Source organism: Triturus cristatus, chromosome 6, assembly GCF_964204655.1.
Source record: "Triturus cristatus chromosome 6, aTriCri1.1, whole genome shotgun sequence".
Taxonomy (NCBI): Eukaryota; Metazoa; Chordata; class Amphibia; order Caudata; family Salamandridae; genus Triturus; species Triturus cristatus.
Genome location: NC_140589.1, coordinates 452,079,590 through 452,106,181, shown reverse-complemented (window position 1 = coordinate 452,106,181; position 26,592 = coordinate 452,079,590). Strand labels below are relative to the sequence as shown.

Here is a 26,592-nt window from a genome sequence, read left to right as displayed (position 1 = left end):
ACTCCGGGCTCACTTGGCAGAAATACCCCCTGACCCTCCACCCCCCATTGCAAAATGTAATGCCCGTGAAAAGGGTAGGTAGACGCAGTGTTATATAGAACATAGTCCTGAGAGTACGATTGAAAATGAAAACTAGATATAGTATATGGTATAAACTATGCACCAAAAAGTGTGATACAAGATGAACCGGGGCGTGAAATATATTATGCAATACATTGTGCGCAATGACAGATTCATTGGAGAGCGCGAGATAGCACAGGCACTAGCGCGTGCTATGCGCCTTGGAGTGTAATATGCACAGGGCAGTGTTGTGTAACCTAACTAGTCTCTAAAGTTGTAATATAAAATATGTGCTGGGGAGTGTAACGTTGCATATGCACTGTGACAAAGATATGGATCCCAGATTGTAATATGTATGGCATAGCGCTGTGCGTTATAACATAGGCATCGAGCAAGGCACGTTAGATGGGGCAATAAAACCCGTGCGAAGGCAACTGTGGCATGACATTCACGGGGTGGTGTTACAGTGCACATGGGCTAGAGAGCGTCATAGCATATGCACTAGCTGGTGGAATACAACACAGAGGTGTGTGGCACTCGGCGTGCACTGGTGGGTGTAACACCGCATTGGGCTCAGCCAGGAGCGCGCTGTGACTCTCAAGTGAGGTTTGTCTCCTTTCCAGAGAGTAAAACAAAAAGTATTACACATCCGGATGTGGATGTGTGTTTTATTAACCGTGAGGGGGGTTTCTTGCATAGTTTGTCAAATTTTTGTCGAATCCCCTTTGAATGGCTTGGTGTGCGTGTGTATTAAATGTGCCTGTCAATAGCTACCCATGTTTGTATAAATAAACAACAAGGGTGTCTACTTGGAGAGTACCCATCGGCGGGGGCGCCGGGATTAGGCACGGTAGGCCGTCAGACACGTCAGAGCTTCACTAGCGGTGTAAATACATTCCACGTGGATTCATTGTATACATACTCGCCTTTTAATGAATATCACGCAAATCGTCATGGTGATAGGTACATACGGTTTGTCCAGCATGTCCTAGGTGTTTCTATAAATATATATATATTTTGTAAATATTAAAAAACAAAGGCCGGCCCCGGGGGATGGGGTCCCCGGGGCCATGAGTGGCCTGAGGAGGGGGGCAACGCAGCCCCCCTCCTAAAGAATTAAAAAAAAAAAAAAAGGATAGGACCCGGGGGTTGGGGTCCCCGGGGCCGATTAAGGCCTTGGGAGGGGGGGGTCACGCGGCCCCCTTCATAATTAATTTTTTTCAACAAAAAAAATTAGGGTGCAGGCCGGGCCAATCAATTAGAAAAAGAAGGGGGGCCACACAGCACTACTTCTTAAAAAAATTAAATAAATAAAAGACCGGCATCGCGCCGGAGGTCACACCCCCTCCTTGCAGCACTCTGCAAACGCGCCCCCTGGCCAGTTGTAAGTTGGGGAATTAATTCCCCTTCAATACTGGGGGTCCCTGAGGGCCAACTAGCCCAACAGGTATCTCCAGTATGCGCCAGGGAGCTGCTTTGCAGACAGGTATTCTGAGGCTAAGCCCCTTTTTACACCTCTATGCAACGCAGCTCTGTGGCGCTTACTGGAGGTACCTAGTGGGCTAGTTTGACCCTAGGGACCCTTAGGATTCAAGGGGACTTAATCTCTCAACTTAGAACGGCCACAGGGCACGTTTACACAGTGGTGAAGGAGGGGACCTAGGCCTGAGGTGACGTGTGCAAATACGCCCTGTGGCGCGTTTTAAGTTGGGGAAATAATTCCCTTTCAATCCTGAGGGACTCTGGGGGCCAAGTAGCCCACTAGGTGCTTCGAGTAAGCGCCACTGCTCTGCGTTGCAGAGAGGTGGTCCAGGCCGTGCTACTTTTTACACCTCTCTGCAACGCAGCACTGTGGCGCTTACTGGAGGTACCTAGTGAGCTAGTTGGACCCTAGGGACCCTCAGGATTCAAATGAACTTAATCTCCCAACTTAAAACGGCCACAGGGCATGTTTACACAGTGGTGAAGGGAGGGGACGGGGCCTGAGTTAACGTGTGCAAACACGCCCTGTGGCGTGTTTTAAGAGGTAGTTTTAATCCCCCGCCCTATTATATACTAGGGGCTTACAGAGGAGGTCATGCTAATCAAAGGGGGACCCCAACGCATAGTGTTCCCTAGTGTATGTAGGTGTTTTCACTGTATTCTGAGTGTCTTTTAACATAGCACTGGCTCTAGGACTGATTAGTCAGACTCAGTTACCACCAGTATCCGTCTGAAAAAGTTGAGGGTACAGGATGATTTTGCAACAAGGCTTCTTTCTGCTCTTCTGTTTGTTCTTTCTGCAAGTTATCCTTCTTCCTGCACTTTTCTTCGTCTTTGAGGACTTCTGTTGCTTCTGTTGCTTCTTTCTGCATTTCTTTTTTTTCTTTCTGTGCCTTTTTTCTTCTTTCTTCACATGTCCTATCTCTGTAGGCATAGTTAGAAATTAGCATTTAAAAAACCTTTGAAATTCACTGAAAAAAACATAGGTTTCAGGCATGTTATAGTTAGGAATTAGAATTTAAAAAGCCTTAGAAATTCACTGAAGAAACCATAGGTTTCAGGGGCGTTATAGTTAACTGGACTTTTCACTCGTACAAAACCATTGAAATTCCCCCGTTATAGTTAGTTCAGCTAACTATAACTTGCGCACCTGCAATGCACTGCTGATGACGTCACATATTACATCACTCATGACATGGTCAGTGACATCACTCATGACATCACTGATGACATCTCAAATGACATCACTGATGACATCACTGATGACATCATCCCTGTGACAGAGTGGCAGACCTCCTCTCCCCCTAATATAACCTTTGATACACACATTCAAAAATAGAAACTAACATTTTCAAAACAATGGACATACCAATACCAGTTACAACAACCTATTCAGTAATTCTAAGATCCACATACACATCCACTCATTCACCAACAGTCCTATACAGTCACTCATACATGTACTCACTCATCATATGTACTTGTACACCTATACATCCTGTTACACAACGCCACTCATCCATAGAGTTACTCACACACATAGTCACTCATGCTAAAAGAATCAAACATCCATTTACTTGCATATAGTTATACACACACCACCACACTTACTTCTACAGAAACTTACACATACTTAGTCTTTTAAACAATCACTTATAGAAACACATACTTATTCATACAGGAACTCTTCCAATCTCTCACTCTCACATATACTCACGTATATACACCAATAGTCACATATACTAGTTTAAAACATATGCAGTTACTCATAAAGACACTATTGAGACAGTCATTCACTCACTAACACACCCTGCACACACTCATCCACCCATACAGTCCTGCACACATGCTGTCTTCAACACATACAAACAGTGAGTCACTCATTCATGCACCTATGCACTACGTAATACCCCCCACCGAACCAGACACTCAGGCATTCATACTGATACTCAAAAAACGAACTAATAACCTATATAGACACTCATGTAGCTACTCACTAATCCATGCAGCCACTTATACACAAAGTGAGAGACTGATACAGATATTTACATATTTAAACATTACTCACCAAGCCATGTATTCACTAAGATACACTTAATCAGTCAGTTATACAATCAATTTTTCAAAAACAAATCATCCATTTAGACACTTATATACCCATTTATTCTTCCATCGACCTTGAGATATACATATATAAAACATATGTAATTTTCAGAAAAACACACATTCACTGGATGATGTCATCAGTGATGTCATTTGAGATGTCATCAGTGATGTCACTGACCATGTCATGAGTGATGTAATATGTGACGTCATCAGCAGTGCACTGCGGGCGCGCGAGTTATAGTTAGCTGAACTAACTATAACGGGAGATTTCAATGGTTTTGTACGAGTGAAAAGTCCAGCTAACTAGAACGCCCCTGAAACCTATGGTTTCTTCAGTGAATTTCTAAGGTTTTTTAAATGCAAATTCCTAACTATAACATGCCTGAAACCTATGGTTTTTTCAGTGAATATATATATATATATATATATATATATATATATATATATATATATATATATATATATATATATATATATATTTCACACAAGTTACCCCTAAATGGAGGGCACAACCCAGGATCGCTCCATTATCACAGGTAAATTCCAACGACACATCCTCTTAAGTGTTGCCGACGCGTTTCGGGCGGAGAGCGCCCTTCATCATGGCAGGATGTGGAGGAATGACGGCAAACAAAACCACACCGGCAAGATCCTTCTTTTATTTCAATCAACGCCCAAATGGATGATACCACTGCATTCTGGGACCGGTAGTGATAATTATGAACCCCAATAGGTGCCGCTAATCCTCACCCTCAAAGATCATTGGCGATGGATATGTCAATGTCATGTACAATGTCCTGTGCACTCTTACTGGCATCTCCTGCTCCGCTCAAACCGTAAATCATTAATACAGCAAGCAGATCCGCATGGCTCCAGCAGCGGGACTCCTCTGCACCAATTGCACAGTGAAATCACCTGCTCCTTGTGGCCGCCCAATCTTAGCAGTACACGGACACGCTGAAGCACACGCAGCGGTGCCACTCCGTGGCCAAGGGCTGGCCACTTTAATGCTTCACACAAGTTACCCCTAAATGGAGGGCACAACCCAGGATCGCTCCATTATCACAGGTAAATTCCAACGACACATCCTCTTAAGTGTTGCCGAAGCGTTTCGGGCGGAGAGCGCCCTTCATCATGGCCGGATGTGAAAGAATGACGGCAAACAAAACCACACCGGCAAGATCCTTCTTTTATTTCAATCAACGCCCAAATGGATGATACCACTGCATTCTGGGACCGGTAGTGATAATTATGAACCCCAATAGGTGCCGCCAATCCTCACCCTCAAAGATCATTGGCGATGGAAATGTCAATGTCATGTACAATGTCCTGTGCACTCTTACTGGCATCTCCTGCTCCGCTCAAACCGTAAATAATTAATACAGCAAGCAGATCCGCATTGCTCCAGAGGGAGAAGGGTCTTGGTCTAGAAAGCACGCTTTTGTTTATTTGGTGTAAATCCGTTCAGTAGTTTTTGAGAAATATCGAAATTTACAGATATCGATATTTGGAAATTCTGCCATCTGATTGGCTGAAGCGTTACGAGCACGAGCTTGCTGGTGATTGGCTGCGAGCGGTTGCAACTAGGAAGTGTTGGCCGCCATTGTGTGATTCCGTTGAAGCGAGTAAGGGGGAAAAAGGGAGAAAAAAGTGGGAAAGAGGAGGGTAGGAGAACTGTGAGGTTTGTAGGGTGGGTAGGGTGTGCTATAGAGGGAGTGTGAAGTGAATTATTTATTCCTACTGGTGTGAAAGTGCTGTTTTGCCCACTGTGAGATGGTGCTGAGGTGAGGTGCCGGTACACTCTGGGATGAAACCGTGCGTCTAAACTGTGAGCTGAGTGCTGTAAAGTGATGTGCTCTGGGCGCTGTAGCATAGTGGGCGCTGTAGCATATCTGTGCAGGTGGTGTTAGTATGCGTTTAGAATATAGCGGGAGTGGGAAGCAAAGTACTTAGTGGCATCAGTATGAAGACTCGGGATGAAACTGTGAGTGTAAGTCGTGAGTTTATTGCTGTGAAGTGATGTGCTGTGGGCGCTGTAGGATACTGGCCGATGTAGCATGCCTGTGCAAGTAGTGTTAGTGTGCGTTTATTCTATACAGGGAGTGTGAAACGAACTACTCATCCCTGTTGATCTGAAGAGTCGAATGTAGTGTTTTAGGAAGCAGGAATAAAGGAATAAACGTGAAGAATATAATGCAGAATGTTGCAATGCCAGAGAAGGAAAATGGTAAAATGAGTTGTGTCTAAGAAAGTGGATGTGTGTAATAAAGGGATGGAGTTTGAAAATTATATAGAAAGTGTCTTTAGTTCAGTGCCATAAGTGGACCCACTGGTGCAAGAGCTAGGGTATCCAGCTGATGCAAAGTTGAACTTCTGCTGTATTCAAACGTAAGCTCCGGCATCGGTGAATTGTATATTACATGTTACAGTTGCATGTGAAATAAACAATAGCTATTACACTAGAATGACTCTACATTCTATAAAGAAAATAAAAGGTAGGATACGATTACCACATGTATCCTTTAAGAAGAGAAAGAAAGAAAAAAAAATTGCAGAATGTAGTCATCAAACTTTTCATGTACCTTGGCAGTGTTTTTTTCTAACAGAAAATTAACAGTAGAATAGTTAGCAATCTGTTGTATAGTAGATTCAATGTGGTGCGTGTCAGAATTGGTACTAGTTCTACCCACATGGGAACTTTGAGGATGAATACAAACATTTCGCTTCTGAGAAGCACATTCGGTACCTTTGTAGTCAAACCGTACATTGTCTTCAGCTGTTTCAAAAAAGCATTCTTGTGTAGAGAGCTATGGCATCGAGCTTAGACCAACTCCAATTGGTTCTGCTGTAGTCAAATCGAAGCTCCTGCATCAGTGAATTGCACATTATATGTTACAGTTCTATGTGACCTACAGAATAGCTATTAGACATGAATAAATACATTGTATAATGAAAATAAAGGTAATTTACGATTAACACACTGTGCCGATCAGTTCCTAAACAAAGTCGTCTTTTTACATTTTTATCGTGAGGTTCTGAGCAGAGGCTGACTGAGTAAAATTGTGTGAAAGGGCTTTGTGAATAACAGGCAGGCAGAGAGGTGTGTGCACAAAGAACAGACGTGGTTTCTAAATGGGTGTCGGGTTTAGGTTAATTTTGGAAGTAAATAGCGTATTTGCATAGGCCATACATGACCGATTCCTGGTTAGACTGGAGACGTAAGGGGGAATAATGAGGATAGAGTTCAAATGTCTGAGTATACTTAGAAAGTTATTATATCAAAGTAGTGGGAGTGAAGTGTATTATAAAAAATGTAAAGGAAAAAGTAAAAAAAGATGGAAAAAAATCCATTTAAGAATAATGGTAGTTTCTTACAAGTCTTGGAGATTCCAGTCCAGAAGTTCTTCAGCTGCTTGAGATGAGTAATGTTCCAAGAGGCTATTATTGCCATCGTGTGAGAAAAGCGTAGCGATCCAATTCATATCTTCGAAGGGACAGTAATGTTCCTCGAATGTTGGAGCGGTAATTTGAATGGGCAGGCAATCTGCGATGTTGTGAAAGGTCGCACGTTGCAGGAGATCTTTCGCGGCTGCACAGAAATCCCATTGCGCTGCGATTCCTTTTTGCATTGCATTCACCATTGCTCCGCTGCCAGAACAATCACGTTCATGGTTTTCAAGATACTCCATTACCTGCATATCTGGAGCGATTGTTGAGATGTTGGCAAGGCATACATCCATTCGTCAGTCGAATGGGCAAGTTTTGCAATCAAACGATGGTTGTATGCATATTGCAGAAGTGTAGATATATGTTATGTTGTAGCTAGCTCCGATAATAGATAGCGGCAGGCAGCTGAAAAGTTTTTCCGTTTTATTACAGTATTGATGTAGATTGGCGTAGAGGCGTGTTCTGTTGGACATAGTTGTTACCATAGAGAGCGTAGCCATTTCTAGAAGTAGAATTAGTAGTAGGATGGCCGCAAAGAGGGTGAGAATTATGGGCACTGTTCCTGTTATTCCAGAGATGATCGAAAGAATATCTAAATGTAGTCTGGTATTAAAAGAAGAACAGTTTGAAAGCGTGTTAGAAGGCTGTAGGAGACAGTGTTAAAAAAGTGTGCCAGACCTTGAGTGTGACATGTGTTGAAAATTGTGTAACAATTCCCAAAGTGTAATTGGCGATTCGTATTTAAAAGGGAGTGTATTTTATTTGAAGTTCGTGGTATCTGCAGTCGATAAATTTCTTTTGCAGAGTGAGGAAGACTTCTGTTCTAAACAAAGGTGCTTTTAGTTTGGTTTGTTTCTTGAAATGTGTTTTCAAACTAGGAATTGAAGGCCAAGTTGAAGTTTGGGAGTTAGTTTGTGTGGGTGGGAATAGATCTTGCCACAGGAAGTTACTGTGTTTGAAACAGTAAGGACATGCGGTATGCCAGCTCATATTCCGTAGGAGTGTATGTTATTAAGAAGCAGATAACTGTCGTTAGAAAGCTGTGTGAATGTTGGTGTGATTGTGGGAGTTGGCATCCTTTTAAGAAAGGGCGCAAGATTGATGGCTGTAAGCTTAGAAGCGTCGTGCAGTTGAACATTCTTGGATAGTAATGAATGACTGCCATTGTGGTCGCACTATTCACCTGTGAGAAAAACGTTTGTATGCTCTTTAAGACAGCGATATATAAATGGAATAAGCCACCGCTCGTGAATAAACGCGCTACCTTATATAATGACATTCAACATAACAAACACGTGCAGGTAGCAGACTCAATGACACTACGTTCTGTGGGAACCGTGGCTAGCCATTTACACAAACCGAACATGGCATGGCACGGCACCTCTGCCTCACTATGCAGAATGCGGGGAGAGATGAGAGCAAAGCATGTGCGAAGGTGGCAAGTGTTGGAAGGCGGACCCCGAGGAGTCGGCGAGACCACCAAGGGGGGCCCTCACACTGTACGAAGTAGCCGATCGCTGCCGAGAAGTCTCCTGAGAGATCCTTCTCCTATCACGTACTAGCACAGTAACACCACCACACAGGACTCAAGGCGGTTGTCTCAAGACAAGCAATTCTTTATCAGCAATAAAAAGGTTACGAGGTTAATATTTACACGAAGGGATCGAGGGATCCACCAAAAGTCTCAGTGTCTCTTTGGAAGGGTAGGGGTAGCGGGACAGTCTTTGGCAGGAGTGCGGTACGAGGGTACCTGGGGCCCAGTTCGTATCCTCAGCTGGAGGACCTCCGGATCTCGGAGGGGTCGAGCCGCGACGGCGTCAGCAGGGCTCTGGCGTACAGTTCGGGGAGAGCCGCGATCCAATCAGCAGGGCTCTCCAGATGGTTTCTGCTCAGCTCGAGCCGCGACGTCGTCAGCAGGGCTCCGAGGGAGGTTTCAGCGAGGTTGGGCCGCGACAGCGTCAGCAGGGCTCCGAGGTTCCAGGTGGCTTCAAAGTGTTCACAAGAAGGAGCCGCGACGCAGTCAGCAGGGCTCGTGATGGTTCCGACAAGAGTTCTTCTCCGTAGGGTCAGCCGCGATTCAATCAGCAGGGCTCTCGACTCCGGGATACAACTGCCGATCTGTGGCGGGGTTGCCCCAGATATAGGTCTGGAGCCCTTTGATGTCCGGACCCAGGCGCCCGGTGGGGGCGGAGAGGCCGGGTGGAGGTGGCCAGACGCCCAGCAGGAGAGGCGCCAGGCCCAGGGGAGTTGCAGGGCGATCACACCTCGAGAGGGGAGGACAGTTGGGGGTCCCATCGATACTGTCCTCCGCCGGGGGCGATGAATGGTTCCTGCGGCACCCCCTGGCCAGTTCGTGGTGCCTCGATGTCGGGGCTTCGCTGGGGTCGAGGCCGGGTTGAGCGGGGTCGCGCTGGCTGGTGCACAGAGTCACGTGGGTGCCAACAAGATGGCGGACCACGAGGGGTATGCGACCTTGTGCAGCTCAGGATGAAGGGCCTCGGTGCAGTTCAGAAGGGTGGCCCGTGAAGGCCGGGGCGGGGAACGGGCACAATCCACGGGGGTAAGGACCACGCCACGAGGCCGGGTCCAACAGGCGTCCCCCCCAGCCGAAGGCATGGAGAGTCACCCATCTCCTTGGGGATTCTCCTCGTCAAGGCGGAAGAAGCGGGACAGGCCGTCGGCGTTGGCGTGGTCATTGCCGGGCCGGTGTTCAACGTCAAAGTCCATCCCTTGTAGCGAGATGGACCACCGCAGCAGCTTGGGGTTCTCGCCCCGCATTTGCATTAACCACCGCAGGGGCCGGTGGTCGGTCTGGACCCGGAAGTGGGTACCGAAGAGGTAGGGCCGGAGTTTCTTAAGGGCCCACACCACAGCGAAGGCCTCACGCTCGATGGTGCTCCATCGTTGCTCCCGGGGCAGTAGCCGTCGGCTGATGAAGGCCACTGGTCGGTCGAGCCCCTTTTCATCGGCCTGGGACAGGACGGCCCCGATCCCATACTCGGAGGCGTCCGTTTGCACCACGAACTCCGTATTGTAGTCAGGGGCCTGTAGCACCGGGGCAGTACACATTGCGGTCTTTAGGGTGTCGAAGGCTGCTTGGCAGCGGGGTGTCCAGTGCACCTTCTTGGGCTGCTTTTTGGACGTTAGCTCTGTGAGGGGGCCAACAATGCTCCCATAGTCCCGGATAAACCGCCGGTAGTATCCAGTGAGACCCAGAAAGGCCCGGACAGCGGTCTGGGTAGTGGGGGGTTCCCAGGCCTGGATGGCATCTATTTTCGGTTGGAGAGGGGCCACCTGCCCGCTCCCCACTTGATGGCCCAGGTAGGTCACGGATCCGTGGCCGATCTGGCATTTGCTGGCCTTGATTGTGAGCCCGGCCCGCTGGAGGGCGGCCAGGACGGCTTTAAGGTGAAGGAGGTGCTCTGCCCAGTGGTTGCTGTACACGGCAATGTCATCGAGGTAGGCCGCGCTGAAGGCCTCAAGCCCGGCCAAAACCTTGTTCACCAGTCTTTGAAAAGTGGCCGGGGCGTTCTTCATTCCGAAGGGCATCACCCGAAAGTGGTAATGCCCATCCGGGGTCGAAAAGGCGGATCTTTCTTGGGCGCCGGGTGTGAGCTGGATCTGCCAGTACCCGGCGGTGAGGTCCAGCGTGCTCAAGTAGCGAGCGGCCCCTAAACGGTCGATGAGTTCGTCGGCCCTGGGTATGGGGTGGGCGTTCGTCTTGGTCACAGCATTCAGGGCTCGGTAGTCCACGCAGAATCGCAACTCCGGGGGGTGGCCGGGAGCTGCGTCCTTTGGCACCAGGACGACAGGACTGGCCCACGGGCTGTCGGAGGGTTCGATGACCCCCAGGGCCAGCATCTTCGTTACTTCGGCCTGGATGCATGCCCGCACTCGGTCGGGTACCCGGTAGGCTCTGTGTCGCACGGGGGGGCTCTCCCCGGTGTCGACGTCGTGGACGCACCAGTGGGTCACCCCCGGGGTGAGGGAGAAGAGGGCTGCGTAGTCCTGCAGCAGTTGCTGGCAGTCGTTGCGCTGTTCCGGAGTCAGGGAAGAGGCGAGTTGGACACCCTCGATGGTTCCATCATGGACGTTGGACTGCAAGAGGTCGGGCAGGGGCTCGGAGTCGTCCTCGCCCCCCTCGTCGGTCGCCAGTAGCAGGCTCAGCTCGGTCCGGGCAAAGTGGGGTTTTAGCCTGTTAGCATGTAGGACCCGGAGGGGGTTCCGGGGGGACTCCAGGTCGACCAGGTAGGTGACGGGACTTTTCTTCTCCACTACCTTGAAGGGCCCGGTCCACTTGTCCTGGAGGGCGCCCGGTTCAACCGGGGCCATGACCCATACCTTCTGACCTGGCTCGAATTCTATGGTAGAGGAGTTTCGATCGTACCACCACTTCATGTCCTCTTGGCTGGCCTCGAGGTTGGCCTCGGCCATGGCTCGGAACTTGCGGGTCTGGTTTCGGAGGGTCAGGAGGTATCGGTAGACGTCAGGAGGGGCGCCTTGGGGCTTCGTCTCCCAGATCTCTTTGACCAGGCGGAGCGGTCCGCGGACCGGGTGTCCGTACAATAGTTCAAACGGGCTGAACCCCAGGGACTTCTGCGGGACCTCCCGATAGGCAAACAGGAGGCACGGCAGCAGGACATCCCATCTCCGCCTGAGGGGCTTTTCTAGGCCCTGGATCATTCCCTTTAATGTTCTGTTGAACCGCTCAACCAGTCCGTTCCCCTGAGGGTGATAGGGGGTCGTGAACTTGTATGTGACCCCGCACTGCTGCCACAGGGACCGCATGTATCTGGAAATAAAGTTCGTGCCTCTGTCGCTCACCACTTCGCGGGGAAATCCCACTCGGGAGAAGATCCCCATTAAGGCCCGGCCTACCACGGGGGCCGTTATAGTTCTTAGCGGGACCGCCTCCGGGTACCTGGTGGCGTGGTCCACGAGGACCAGGATGAAGCGGTGGCCCAGGGCGGTCTGGGGGTCCAGGGGCCCCACGATATCGATTCCGACCCGTTCGAACGGGGTGCTGACGGCTGGAAAGGGTTGGAGGGGGGCCTTGACCCGACCCCCCGTCTTCCCGCTGGCTTGGCAGGTCTGGCAGGACCGGCAGTGGTTGTCCACGTCTCTCCGCATCCGGGGCCAGTAGAAGTGGGTCACCAGACGGCTGTACGTTTTGTCTTGCCCCAAGTGTCCGGCGAGGGGCACATCATGTGCCAGGTTGAGCAGGAACTCCCGGAAGCGGAGGGGGACCACCAACACTCGGCTGGCCCCGAGTTCTGCCACTTTCTGCTCACTGTATAGCAGGCCCTCTGCCCAGTAGACCCAGTGGGTGCCGGTCTGGTCCTCGTTGGTTTGGGCAGACGCTTGTTGGCGGACCCCTTCGAGAGTGGGGCAGGACTGCTGCTCTTGTTGGAACTGTTCCCGGGTGGGGCCCCCTTCATGTCGCCATTGTGTCAGCTCCGGTAGGGCGCACGGGGAAGCCATCTCTTCGGGGGAGGATTCACTAGGTCCAGGGTCGGTGTCCGCCTCCCCCTCGCTGCGGGCGGGAGGTGGTGCGAGCCCCTCGGGCTGGGCGGTCCCGGAGGCCGAGGATGAGCGGGGGGCCCGGGCGGTCATGGACCGGGTGATGGCACAGGCCCAGTCAGATAGTCCCAGCATTCGGAGGTGCTCTCGTCGCTATACTTGAGCCCAGGGGGAACTCTCCAAGTCGTTCCCCAGGAGGCTGTCGACGGGGGCGTCGTCGCGTACCGTCACCTTCAGCAGGCCCGTCACCCCTCCCCACTCGAAGGGGACCAGGGCCATCTGGCACAGGCTTTCGCTGTTGTCGGCCGTCCTGACGGGACACAGCACATTCGGTAGGATCTGTTCGGGGGTCACCAGGTGGCAGCGGACAGCAGTGACACTAGCGCCGGTGTCACGAAGGGCTTCGGCCCGTTGTCCATTGACCGTGACCTGCTGCCGGTACTTCTGGGTGTAGCTTGGGATGGGGGTGCAGGGTACCATTTCTCGGCTACCCAGGCAGACCAGGGACATGGCTGCCGGCTCCCATTCAGTGGTCCCTCGGTCGAGGGTCTCCTCTTCCTCTTCTCCTTCTCCCAGGGCGGCGGCCGCCAGCTGTCGGGGTGGGGGCCCGCCGGCCCCGTTTCTTCGGTTCAGGGGGCAGACCGGATCGCTGGCATAGTGTCCGGTTTGTTGGCAGCCGTAGCACGTTACTGGTGGCCGTGGTCCGGGTCTGGCCGGGGGCGCCCCCCTTCGGGCTAGGCTCGGGGAGAGTTGTTGCTGCGGTGGCCCTCGAGGGGGGCTCCTGGGGGCCCCGGCGGGAGGGTCTCGGTTCCTGTTCGTCCCTCCACCGCGTTGGCGGGGGGGTGCGGTGGGGTTCCTCTGGTACTCCCCCATTGAGTTCCGGGGGACCCGGGAGTTGACCCATCGATCGGCCTCGACGGCGAGTTTTCGCGGGTCGGTCATTTTGCTGTCGAGGAGGTGCTGTCTCAGTTCCACGAAGCAATTGTTGGAGAGATGTTCCCACACGATGAGGTCGACCAGCTGCCCGTAGGTGGTTACCTTGCTACCTCTGATCCACCCTTCCAGGGCCCGACTGAAAAAGTCCACATATTCCACCCAGGTGGTGCCCGGGATTTTCTTGCAGTCTCTGAACCGCTGGCGGTACATCTCTGCGGTTAGCCCGTAGCGGGTGAGCAGAGCCTCCTTCATGTGATCGTAGGAGGTCATCACCTCCTCCGGCAGCTGGAGCAGTGTGTCTCGACCCTCACTCAGGAACCGCCCCCACAGGCCCGCGCCCCAGTCTTTTCGGTGCACCCGATGAGAGGTCATGGCCACCTCGTAGGCCTTGAACCATTGTTGGATGTCGTCATTCTTGTAGTACTCCTTGACGACCTCTTTCGGGATATGTACCTTGGTCTCGGCAGGCGGTAGAGTGTCTCTAGTACTGGGGGCGTTGGTCCCTCCGTTCTTGGCCTTGATTTCGAGCTCCTTGAGGCTGCGCTCGTGCTCAAGGGTCAGTTTCTTTTCCTCCAACTCCCGGTGTCGCCTCTTCTCCTCTATCTCCTCTTGAAGTCGTAGCTGCTGTAGGGCCAGTTTCTTTTCCGCCAGCTGGAGTTCGCCGTCCAGCCGCAGTCGTGCGAGCTCTAGTTCGTGGTTCCGGACCTTCTCCCGTTCTCGTATTTCTTCTTCGGAGAGGCCGGTTTCTAGGCTCTTTCTTCCTCCGGTTGCCGGAGTCAGTGCGGTTGATGTGGTCTCAGTCAGGGGCAAGGGACCTTCCTCCTGGGAGGGGCCTGCCCCGGCCTCCAGCCATGTCCTCAGAGCTTTCTGCATGTCCTCTTTGGTACTTAGGCCGGTGGTTGCAATGCCTTTGTCTTTGCAGAACTGTTTTAACTCTTTGTGCGTATATTTTTCCAGCCGTTCGGGCTGGAACTCCATTGTCGCGTTGTTTTCCTGGCTGCTCATGATTACTGTCCGTTTGGATGGGTAGCTAGTGGGTACTGGCTGGTACGTACTGCGTTCGGCTCGGATCCCGTCGCTGGCCACCAAATGTTGGAAGGCGGACCCCGAGGAGTCGGCGAGACCACCAAGGGGGGCCCTCACACTGTACGAAGTAGCCGAGCGCTGCCGAGAAGTCTCCGGAGAGATCCTTCTCCTATCACGTACTAGCACAGTAACACCACCACACAGGACTCAAGGCGGTTGTCTCAAGACAAGCAATTCTTTATCAGCAATAAAAAGGTTACGAGGTCAATATTTACACGAAGGGATCGAGGGATCCACCAAAAGTCTCAGTGTCTCTTTGGAAGGGTAGGGGTAGCGGGACAGTCTTTGGCAGGAGTGCGGTACGAGGGTACCTGGGGCCCAGTTTGTATCCTCAGCTGGAGGACCTCCGGATCTCGGAGGGGTCGAGCCGCGACGGCGTCAGCAGGGCTCTGGCGTACAGTTCGGGGAGAGCCGCGATCCAATCAGCAGGGCTCTCCAGATGGTTTCTGCTCAGCTCGAGCCGCGACGTTGTCAGCAGGGCTCCGAGGGAGGTTTCAGCGAGGTTGGGCCGCGACAGCGTCAGCAGGGCTCCGAGGTTCCAGGTGGCTTCAAAGTGTTCACAAGAAGGAGCCGCGACGCAGTCAGCAGGGCTCGTGATGGTTCCGACAAGAGTTCTTCTCCGTAGGGTCAGCCGCGATTCAATCAGCAGGGCTCTCGACTCCGGGATACAACTGCCGATCTGTGGCGGGGTTGCCCCAGATATAGGTCTGGAGCCCTTTGATGTCCGGACCCAGGCGCCCGGTGGGGGCGGAGAGGCCGGGTGGAGGTGGCCAGACGCCCAGCAGGAGAGGCGCCAGGCCCAGGGGAGTTGCAGGGCGATCACACCTCGAGAGGGGAGGACAGTTGGGGGTCCCATCGATACTGTCCTCCGCCGGGGGCGATGAATGGTTCCTGCGGCACCCCCTGGCCAGTTCGTGGTGCCTCGATGTCGGGGCTTCGCTGGGGTCGAGGCCGGGTTGAGCGGGGTCCCGCTGGCTGGTGCACAGAGTCACGTGGGTGCCAACAAGATGGCGGAGCCACGAGGGGTATGCGACCTCGTGCAGCTCAGGATGAAGGGCCTCGGTGCAGTTCAGAAGGGTGGCCCGTGAAGGCCGGGGCGGGGAACGGGCACAATCCACGGGGGTAAGGACCACGCCACGAGGCCGGGTCCAACAGGCGTCCCCCCCAGCCGAAGGCATGGAGAGTCACCCATCTCCTTGGGGATTCTCCTCGTCAAGGATGTGCCGGACAGACTTGAGTATGCAGAGCACACACATGTACATGTTATCATACACTGATGGTCTATTGAGTGAAGTGGACAGTGGACGCAACAATGATAGTACAGTCAGTAGGGAAGATTACGGAATGATAGCGCATAAGTGACCCCCCCCACCCCCAAATGTTTAGGGAAGTGTGCTGTCTCGCCGTACGCAAGGCTAGCGTAGGGGTATGAATAAAAGGCACGTTTCTTTGGGTGTGGTTCTCTTCCGGATTGGCGAACGTCTGCCAGGTCTGCGCAGCTTACACTGCCACGAGGCTGACACTGTGAGCAAAGGTGGGTGCGTGAATGATGCTCTCAGCCTACTGGTACTCCGAAACCGTCATGGCCGCTGTGACGCATATATGCCCCACAGCTCACCTTTCGACACCGCTGTATGTGAAAGAGGGCCGACCATGTGCCAGTGGAAGGTCCTGGTCCGAAGTCTGCCAGCTCGGAAGGCTCCTGAGATTAACACTGGCTACCGCGACACAGGCACACAGAGCCCAGCCTGAGGCCCAGGAGCTTGTAGTGCTCTGTATAATAGTCACGAAGTAGTCCGACAGGAACCGACAGTGGAACAGAGTTTTGATACCATAGTGGACGATGTTAGAACTGTATCTGAGAGTGGAGATGAAGGTACTCCCTTCGACCAGCTGCAATCAACTCTGGGTCCCAACAGTGGAACGGTGTCTTGATCCCATAATGGATGATGTCCGATATTACCTGCTGCTGAGTTTTCAGAGAACTCCCTCCGTTGATGTGCAGCACACTCTGTGCTTCCATAGCTAACTGCTGTACAGGATTATTGGGCTTTGTTAACTGTAGTTGCTGGACTAAAGCGCGGTACAGCAGGTCCGAACAATGAAACGGGGTCTTGATTCTATGATTGAGGATGTCAGAAGTTAAAGTCTGTGATGATTTCTGTGTACCCCCTCCGACCAGGTGCAATCAACTCTGGGTCCCAACAGTGGAACGGTGTCTTGATCCAAGAATGGACGATGTCCGATATTACCTGCTACTGAGTTTTCAGGGAACTCCCTCCGTTAAGGTGCATCAGACTCTGTGCTTCCGTAGCCAACTGCTGCACGTGATTATTGGGGTTGGCTGACTGGAGTCGGAGTACACCGCGATACAGCAGGTCCGAACAGTGGAACGGTGTCTTGATATCACAATGGACGATGTTAGAACTGCATCTGAGAGTGGAGATGAAGGTACCCCCTCCGATCAGGTGCAACCAACCCTAGGTCCGAACGGTGTCTTGATCCCACAATTGACTATGTTAGAACTGCAACTGCAAGTGGGAATGAAGGTACTCCCTTTGACCAGGTGGAACCAACTCTGGGTCCTAACAGTGGAACGGTGTCTTGAGCCCACAATGGACTATGTTAGAACTGCATCTCAGAGTGGATATGAAGGTACTCCCTTTGACCAGCTGCAACCAACTCTGGGTCCCAACAGTGGAACGGTGTCTTGATGCCATAATGAATGATGTTAGAACTGCATCTGAGAGTGGAGATGAAGGTACTCCCTTTGACCAGGTGGAACCAACTCTAGGTTGCAACAGTAGAACGTTGTCTTGATTCCACAATGGAAGATGTCCGATATTACATTCTGCTTAATTTTTACAGAACTCGTTCCGTTGAGGTGGATTAGACTCTGTGCTTCTGTAGTTAACTGCTGCACATGATTATTAGGCATGGTTTATTGCAGTTGCTGAAGTACACAGCGGTACAGCGTGTTCGAACAGTGAAACAAGGTCTTAATTCCCTTCTACCAGCTGCAACCAACTCTAGGTTCCAAAAGTAGAACGGTGTGTTGACTCTACAATGGACGATATTAGAACTGCATTTGAGAGTGGAGATGAAGGTACTCTCTTCGATCAGGTTCAATCAACTTTAGGTCCCAACTGTGGAATGGTGTCTTGATTCCCACAATGGATGATGTCCGATATTACCTGCTGCTTGCTATTTTCAGAAGTTCGTGTGTTGAGGTGCATCACAGTCTGTGATTCCATAGCTAACTGCTGCACATGATTATTGGGCTTGGTTGACAGTAGTCGGTGGAGTATACTGTGGTACAGCAGGTGCAAACAGTGAAATGGGGTCTTGATTCTACGATTGAGGATGTCATAAGTTAAAGTCTGTGATGAGTTTTGTTTACTCCCTCTGATCAGGTGCAACCAACTCCGTGCTTCCGAATCAAACGGTATGTGGCTGTGAGTTGTGAATAACCACTGGATTTGGTGTAGACTGCAGTTCGCAGGGTTCACAATTTAGATTGTGTGGTGATTGTTTAATTACAGAATCCAGTAGTTAAGTAATTAGAACGTCTATTGAAACATACACAATATTGTTTTAGTATACTTGCTTCAAGAAGTTTTTTTATATCAGTTATAGGTTTAGTGAAATGACCAAATTTATCTTGGAAGTCCAAAGGAACAGTGAATACGGTAGACTGTGGAGAGATGATATCCCAATTCGGATTTTTTTTGATTTATTTATTGTAGAGTTCTGTAATTTATGTGGTTTTATTTTGTAAAGAGGGAGTGAGAAAAAGTATTGATAGTTGTGTGTGTGAGTACTGCTTTTAATTAACAATGCAGACTGTAGTGTTCACAATTCAGATCGAGTTGCTATCGTAGATTGCTGTAGTGTGCTCTGTCTGTACTAATCATACGCATCATTGCGGGCTCTACACACGTTCTTTTTGCTTCGTGTATTGCAAACTGTAGAGCTCAAGTCAATGCCACGTGGCTGTGGGCCCTTGCTAAACGCTCTCTCTGGCCTATACTGCAGACTTCAGTGTCCACATTTGACATTGAGTCGGTATTATAGATGATGCAGTCCTGTAGGAAAAGATATTGCGCCAGTGCGCTCTGTCTGCACCACTCATATGCATCATTGCAGGCTCTGCACAAGTTTTTTTTTTAGTTTGTGTATTGCAAACTGTAGAGCTCAAGTGAATTCCATGTGGCTGTGGGCCCTTGTGACCGCTCACTCTAGCCTACACTGCAGACAGCAGTGTTCACAATTGAGATTGAGTCGCTATTGTAGATGAGGTAGTCCTGTAGGAAAAGACATTGCTCCAGTGTGTACTGTCTGCACCATTGTAGGCTTTTCACACTCTTTTTTGTTGCTTCGCGGACGACAAACTGGGTAGGTGAAGTCACTTTACGTATCTGTGGGCCCTTTGTGACCGCTCTCTATGGCCTACACTGCAGATAGAAGTGTTCATAATTCAGATTGAGTCGGTATTGCAGATGATGCAGTGTTGATGGCAACAGATATTGCTCCTAGAACGGCCTGTTTACAGCACGCATTATCGGTGGCTGTGCACATGCTGAATGCTTTTGATGTGGTTATGTGAGTGCACTAGAACTGATGGAGCGTTTATGATACAATCTTTTTGTGTATTATTTCAGATCTATTGATTGTGTGTCAGTATACCCCAAGTTGTTGTTCTTTTACGATGGAATTATTTCTGTATTATTTCACATCTACTGTACCTACCTTACTACAGCATAAATTATTGATTCTTTAAATATGGACTGTGTGTGTGTGATCCAATGATTAATGTTGTAGTTGATGCTAGCAGCAACAATTGTTTGAAGGCTGGTTTAGACTTACTGCACACACATACTGCACAGACGTCACTGGATATGTCACCATGGTAATAAAAAGGATTCAAACGTACGTGCCTATATCCACTTCCACTATATATCTGTGTCCGAGTGCTCATTATCTACGCATGATACGGTCTCTGGGCCGTACTATATTACGTTGTGTTGTGGACAGCGTATGCAACCATGTTACCTGTGGTATTGGAGAAACTTTCGGTAATGTAACTTTTAGGTGTATGGGTATCATAGGTGTAAGTCTACTTTACAGAGCATGAATATTGATGAAAATGATGGTAGCATGTTGTGTGTAGTGTAAGATATGTGTATACTGCAAAAAGTTTTGAACAAAGCTCTCTAAGCAGAAGAGGTGTGTCTCATGAAATGTAGTACAGATATTGACTAAAATGGGTGGTGTTTTCAAACTGTTACAATGGGAAATGTTATGAACTTATGAAATGCTTTTTTATGGTTACATGGAAATCGCGCAGCCAATGCACAATGAGATCGCACCCGATGAGATTTTGAGAAAATATATTTATTATAATATAAGTTTATTAGAGTCAGAAATATATAACTGTTTAAAATATTTTTCATTATCGCTTGCTCTCATATACACTTTAAAGTTTTTTAGATATAGTTTTGAGACAAAAAAAAATGAGGGAATGGCGTATGCGGCGCGACATCATACGTCTATGACCTAACAGAGGGCATGGCAGCGTGCACTCGTTGCATACGCAACACGCATGACCCTATACGTACATGGCGTAACGCGCGGTTGGTAGTGCGTACCCGTCGCATACCAAAGTAGCAGCCAGTGCGACCTCATATGTACATGTTGTTACGCCGGACGCGGTGCCACAAACCCGTCGGATATGAAATGCGCATCATTTAAATGTGGTGGATAGGATTCACATGTTGATCGGGACTGTAGTTTTCTCCCAAAAAAATATATACATATTTTGTGGGGAAGATATAAAAGATTACATAATTTGAAAAGTTTAAAAAAAAGGATGATAGAGTTGCAAAATATTAAAAAACAATTTGAAAAAATATAGGTTTTATAAATATTAAAATATGAAATTAACATTTAAAAAAACCTTCGAAATTCACTAAAAAAAACATAGGTTTTACAGACGTTATAGTTAGGAATTCGCTTTTAAAAAACTTTTGAAATTCACTAAAAAATCATAGGTTTCATCGACGTTCTAGTTAGTTGGACATTTGACTCCCGAGAAATTTGCCTGTTATAGTTAGCTAACTATAACTCGCGCGCCTGCAATGCATTGTTGATGACGTCACATATTACATCACTCATGACATGGTGAGTGACATCACTCATGACATCATCCACGTGATAGTCTGACACACCTCTTCACACTAGAAGCACTCTAAAATACAGAGTGCCGTTTTGAAAAGCATAGACATACCAATACCAGATACTAGATATCCATTCACTGATTCCTATCTATATATTGTGAGCCAGATATACACTGATACAGTCACTCATACATGGTGTCACTCATTACATCAGTATAATATCCACTCATACACGTATATATACATTTACACAGTGCTACTGATCCATAGAGTTACTCACACACCTATTCAGTCATGCCAAAAATCAATCATACACCCATGTACTCACCTATGCAGATATATACACAACACCTGCCTTAGTAATACACACATCACTTTCTTTATTTATATAGATACAATCACATACTTACTCTCTTATACAATCACTAATACATGTACACATTCTTGTATGTAGACACTCTTGCAATCACTGTCTTTCACATAGTCAATTATACACCCCAACATCACATAGTGTGTAAAACATATATAGTTACTCACATATATACAACTGAGACATCAATTCACTAATCAACACACCTGTTCACACAGTCAGCTATCTATACAGCCCTTCTGAGATGCACTTTTGAATCTATAGAACCAGTGAATCGGCCAGACATGTATGAGTCGGACACCACCCACACACCCACATAGACGGTCAGTCCCCCATACAGATACTCATACAATCAGTGAAAAACACATACACACTGATGTAGCTACTCACCAAGCCATGCACCTGCTTACACACCAAGTGAGAGACTAAGAGAGACATCCACACAGTCTAGTCACTAATCCATGCATTCAGAAACATACATTCAATCAGTGACTTATAGAGTCAGTCATGCATCTACTAAATAATGTATTCAGGCACTTTTACATCGACTTATTCTTGAATAGACCTTGGCATAGATATATATGAAAAATATTTAAACTTTACAGAAACACACATTCACTGGATGATGTCATCAGTGATGTCATTTGAGATGTCATCAGTGATGTCATCGACCAGCTCATGAGTGATGTAATATGTGACGTCATCACAGTGCATTGCAGGCGCGCAAGTTATAGTTAGCTCAACTAACCAGAACAGGCGAATTTCTCTGGTTTTATAGGAGTCAAATGTCCAACTAACTATAACGTCCCTGAAACCTATGTTTTTTTCAGTGAATATATATATACACACACATACACATACGCATGCACACACACACACACACGCTCCCCCCCTCCCCCAAGCCATCTTCCTTTCCCTCCTCAGTCGTCCAACCGGCAATGGTACTAAATTTGCTGTTTCAGAGGCATATAACTGGAGGTTCAATAGGCCATTCTTTAATGTTCCACTGTCCTTGCACAGTCCCTAAATTTGCAATTACATTTAGAAATATATAGGGATTATTGAATGCTACTGAAACAGAAAATATTCTTCCTGCTTAGCAGCTATAACAAGTGGAATATGTTGAACATTAAATCAGGGTAAAGCTGCATATGTACTAGCATGTCCTAGTTTAAATACCTGGCATTTTTACCCAATGGTCCACACATCTTCGTGCCTCTTCAGTGCCCTCGTGTCCCTTTGTAAACTCTAGCTCCTGTAATCCATGGGCATGCAGCGAGTCCTTTCTTTCCTGTGAATTGAAATAATAAAAAATTAAGACAAAAGATGGGAGGTAAAATGACAGAATGCTAAAATGTTACGTCTCTTTTTCACGTGACAATTACCGTAATTATATTTTCGACTGTAAGTAGGAAATGTGGGTATCACCCTCGTTCACAAACAACCTGTGTTTCTCTCCCACATTTTCAGATTAGATTACGTTGGTTCTTACACTGCTGTTGTGGCAGAGCATTCTGAGGGGTTTATTACTAGGGCACAATCCATTGGGGAACAGTTCACGATCTTTTATCTTGCAGCACTATTGTCTCATGTCCTCTTGACTGGAATAATCTCCGTCATTACTGTCGTACCATATCATGTGCATGCTATGAGAGGCTAGTAGGTGATCCAGCCAGATCCATTAACTTACGCAGAAGTATCCAGAGATTAATGGCACGGAAAGAAATGGCACTTGGTGGTAACTAGTTCACATGACATATAGAAGGCCGTTAACGGCAAGCAGAAAGCAGTAGAAATAGGTTCAGCCCAGTTGTTTCAGCTGGAACCTTCGGGTGACCAAAGAAAATATAAAGTAAGTACTTCGCCCTGAACTGTCATGCCATACATAGGTCATACACTTGGGTTCCAATAAAGCTTTCAAGGAGGCAGATCATCTTACCATGATAGCTGGTGATATAGGACAATAGTCAATCTAATAGCTGTGCATGATTCCACTGATGAAGACCCAATTAGCTAACCTGGTTAGAACGTAGCTTGATGGGAACAACTGCATGCAAAGCAGAACCAGATTCTGTGCTAATGGATTGCACTGCAACAACATTTGGATCACTAGTGAAGAGTGTGGAATAACCAAAACAATATGTTATTATTCAAGGATGCTGGCTGAATTCGATGCACCTACCAAGCCAAAGCCTACTAAGTCGCTAGAAGCTGCATGCTGAGTCATTTTGTGAATTGAAATAATAAAAAATTAAGACAAAAGATGGGAGGTAAAATGACAGAATGCTAAAATGTTACGTCTCTTTTTCACGTGACAATTACCGTAATTATATTTTCGACTGTAAGTAGGAAATGTGGGTATCACCCTCGTTCACAAACAACCTGTGTTTCTCTCCCACATTTTCAGATTAGATTACGTTGGTTCTTACACTGCTGTTGTGGCAGAGCATTCTGAGGGGTTTATTACTAGGGCACAATCCATTGGGGAACAGTTCACGATCTTTTATCTTGCAGCACTATTGTCTCATGTCCTCTTGACTGGAATAATCTCCGTCATTACTGTCGTACCATATCATGTGCATGCTATGAGAGGCTAGTAGGTGATCCAGCCAGATCCATTAACTTACGCAGAAGTATCCAGAGATTAATGGCACGGAAAGAAATGGCACTTGGTGGTAACTAGTTCACATGACATATAGAAGGCCGTTAACGGCAAGCAGAAAGCAGTAGAAATAGGTTCAGCCCAGTTGTTTCAGCTGGAACCTTCGGGTGACCAAAGAAAATATAAAGTAAGTACTTCGCCCTGAACGGTCATGCCATACATAGGTCATACACTTGGGTTCCAATAAAGCTTTCAAGGAGGCAGATCATCTTACCATGATAGCTGGTGATATAGGACAATAGTCAATCTAATAGCTGTGTATGATTCCACTGATGAAGACCCAATTAGCTAACCTGGTTAGAACGTAGCTTGATGGGAACAACTGCATGCAAAGCAGAACCAGATTCTGTGCTAATGGATTGCACTGCAACAACATTTGGATCACTAGTGAAGAGTGTGGAATAACCAAAACAATATGTTATTATTCAAGGATGCTGGCTGAATTCGATGCACCTACCAAGCCAAAGCCTACTAAGTCGCTAGAAGCTGCATGCTGAGTCATTTTGTTTTTCTAATTAGTTGGTCAACTGGCAAATATATCCTTCAAACTGCTTGTAGGTTTAATCCAAATAAAGTGCTGACACATTTTGTGACGCCTAACTAGAATGTTTGGATCTGTTTGCGTTGGACACCATCTCACCTGCTCTGCTGCTAGACAGACTCCAGGGTCTTGGCATCTCGTAACAAGCCTTAGCCCTCCTGTCCTCCTTCCTGGGGGAACGATCACAAAAGGGCAAGTTACAGCACTTTTACTCAAATGCCTTTTCCCTGCCCTGTGGAGTACCGCAGGGCTCATCTCTAAGCCCCATGCTTTTCAATCTTTATGTGGCACCCCTAGCAGCTATTATCCACTCCTTCAGAATGGATGTAGTGTCGTATGCAGACGACACCCAGATCATGGTGTCAATCCCTAAGAACTCATGCTCAGTAGCTGAAAATGTTTCCTGTTCCATAACTAAAGTGGCAGAATGGATGTTATGTAACTTTTTAAAACTGAATGGGGATAAGACAGAAGTGATGATTTTTGGCCCAGGCACATCAAGATGGAATAGCAGCTGTTGGCCGCATTCTTTAGGAAATTGTCCTACTCCGGGAAAATATGCTAAGAACCTAGGAGTACTGATGGACATTAAACTCAACTTCAATCTAATCGTACAATTATAACCTGCACCTGGATTATAAGGATGCTGAAAAAAATCTTCCCATTCATTCAGCAGCTTGCACCCAAGTAGCTTGCCCTTGCCCTGGTAATGTCCTGACTCTAATTTTGCAACTCACTGTACCTGGACTCGAACAAGAGTGCAAAGCATAAACTCCAGGTGGTAGAGAACCCACCGGCGAGACTGGTTCTGGACATTCCTAGAGGGCAGTCTGCTGCCAAGGGATTAGAAACCCTTCACTGGCTCACAATTAACAAGCGTATCCGCTTCAAATCTCTTTGTATGGTACATAAGGCTCTCTATCCTCCCTAAGATTAAAAACCATGTTTGGCTGGTACTCCCCAGGCAGATCTCGTCGCTCTGCGTCTAAACTACAGCTTAATGTACCGAGAACAATAAGAAAGATGGGGCGACAGAGCATTTTCCACTCTGACAGTAAACTTTGGAACATTCTTCCAAAAAAGATAAAGGCCATCTCCCAGCTCCTGCCCTTCAGGAAGGCTCTTAAGACTTGGTTATTTTGTTTGTAGCTATCTTCCGGTTTCGGAAAACTTGTGGACTTTCTTCTTGGATGGTGATCTACAGCGTCTTGACGCCTTTGGGTAACTAATGAGCTTTATAAATTTATAATCAAATTTAAAATTAAATCAAACGTTAATTTGAAGGCACGTAAAGAATATTTGCCGTTCCTGAACTACCTGCAGGTGAGTATACCCTGATAGACATTTTGAGAAACAGAAAAATGTTAAAGCCAACCAATAATGAAAAATGGGAAAATCCACAGGCCTGATGGCTTTCTGGCTTCGTTATAAAAACTATGTCGAGGAGATCACTGAATCTTTGGTAGATAGATTTTGAAATTCTGCTCATTTAAAGGAAATTCAAGGTACTGCTGCAAAACCAACCATAGTGATGATCCTTTCTGCAAAGGTGGGGCTAAATGGAACTTTAACAAACTCCTTCAAACTAGGACAGGTACTAGACAAGGTAACCCATTGTCAACCGGGTTATTTTTACTAGCAATGAACCACTTGTTGCATCATTGAGAAATGACACAAAAATAGCAGAGGGTTCACTTTGCTTAAAGCTCAGACAGCAGCTCATGCCAATGACCTACTGATTTGTACCTCAGAAACAGCCCTCGCCACGAAACTTGTGGATACAAAATTCAATGCAGCACTACCAGGTTATACATTTAATATTGATAAAATGGAGATACAACCTCTAAATAATATCTTAATATTAGATGCTCCACTTCGTTCCTGAATGTCACCTGGCAATCAGAGTCTCTACAAAATTCCTAGAAATCTAGTTCAATGATTTGAGAAAGTGCTTTATTAGTGGGGTGCATTGGTGTCAATCACAAGTAATAATGTCACTATCCTGTTGGGTTCAGTCAAAGGTTTCAATAATTTAAACCAGAGCTCAACCCCAGGTAGCAATGACAGAGCAGACAGGCTTAACTTAATGAAAATGAGTAAAGCATTCAGATGTTCTAAAACATTTAGAAAGCCAAAAACACAACACAAAAATCCCACTCCAATTTATAATAATAGAGAAACAAATTATAAGCAAAATTATGTCAAA

The 26,592-nt window shown here is 47.8% G+C and overlaps 1 protein-coding gene across 1 annotated transcript in view; it reads right to left on the bottom strand.

The window, feature by feature from the left end:
- The window catches only part of ZNF451 (zinc finger protein 451), a 641,645-nt gene that overhangs the window by 457,267 nt on the left and 157,786 nt on the right, over positions 1-26,592 (bottom strand). Inside the window, exon 4 of the mRNA XM_085610887.1 lies at positions 22,363-22,474. Within this exon, the coding sequence (XP_085467013.1) occupies positions 22,363-22,474 (112 nt within the window). The remainder of the gene's footprint in view (positions 1-22,362; positions 22,475-26,592) is intronic.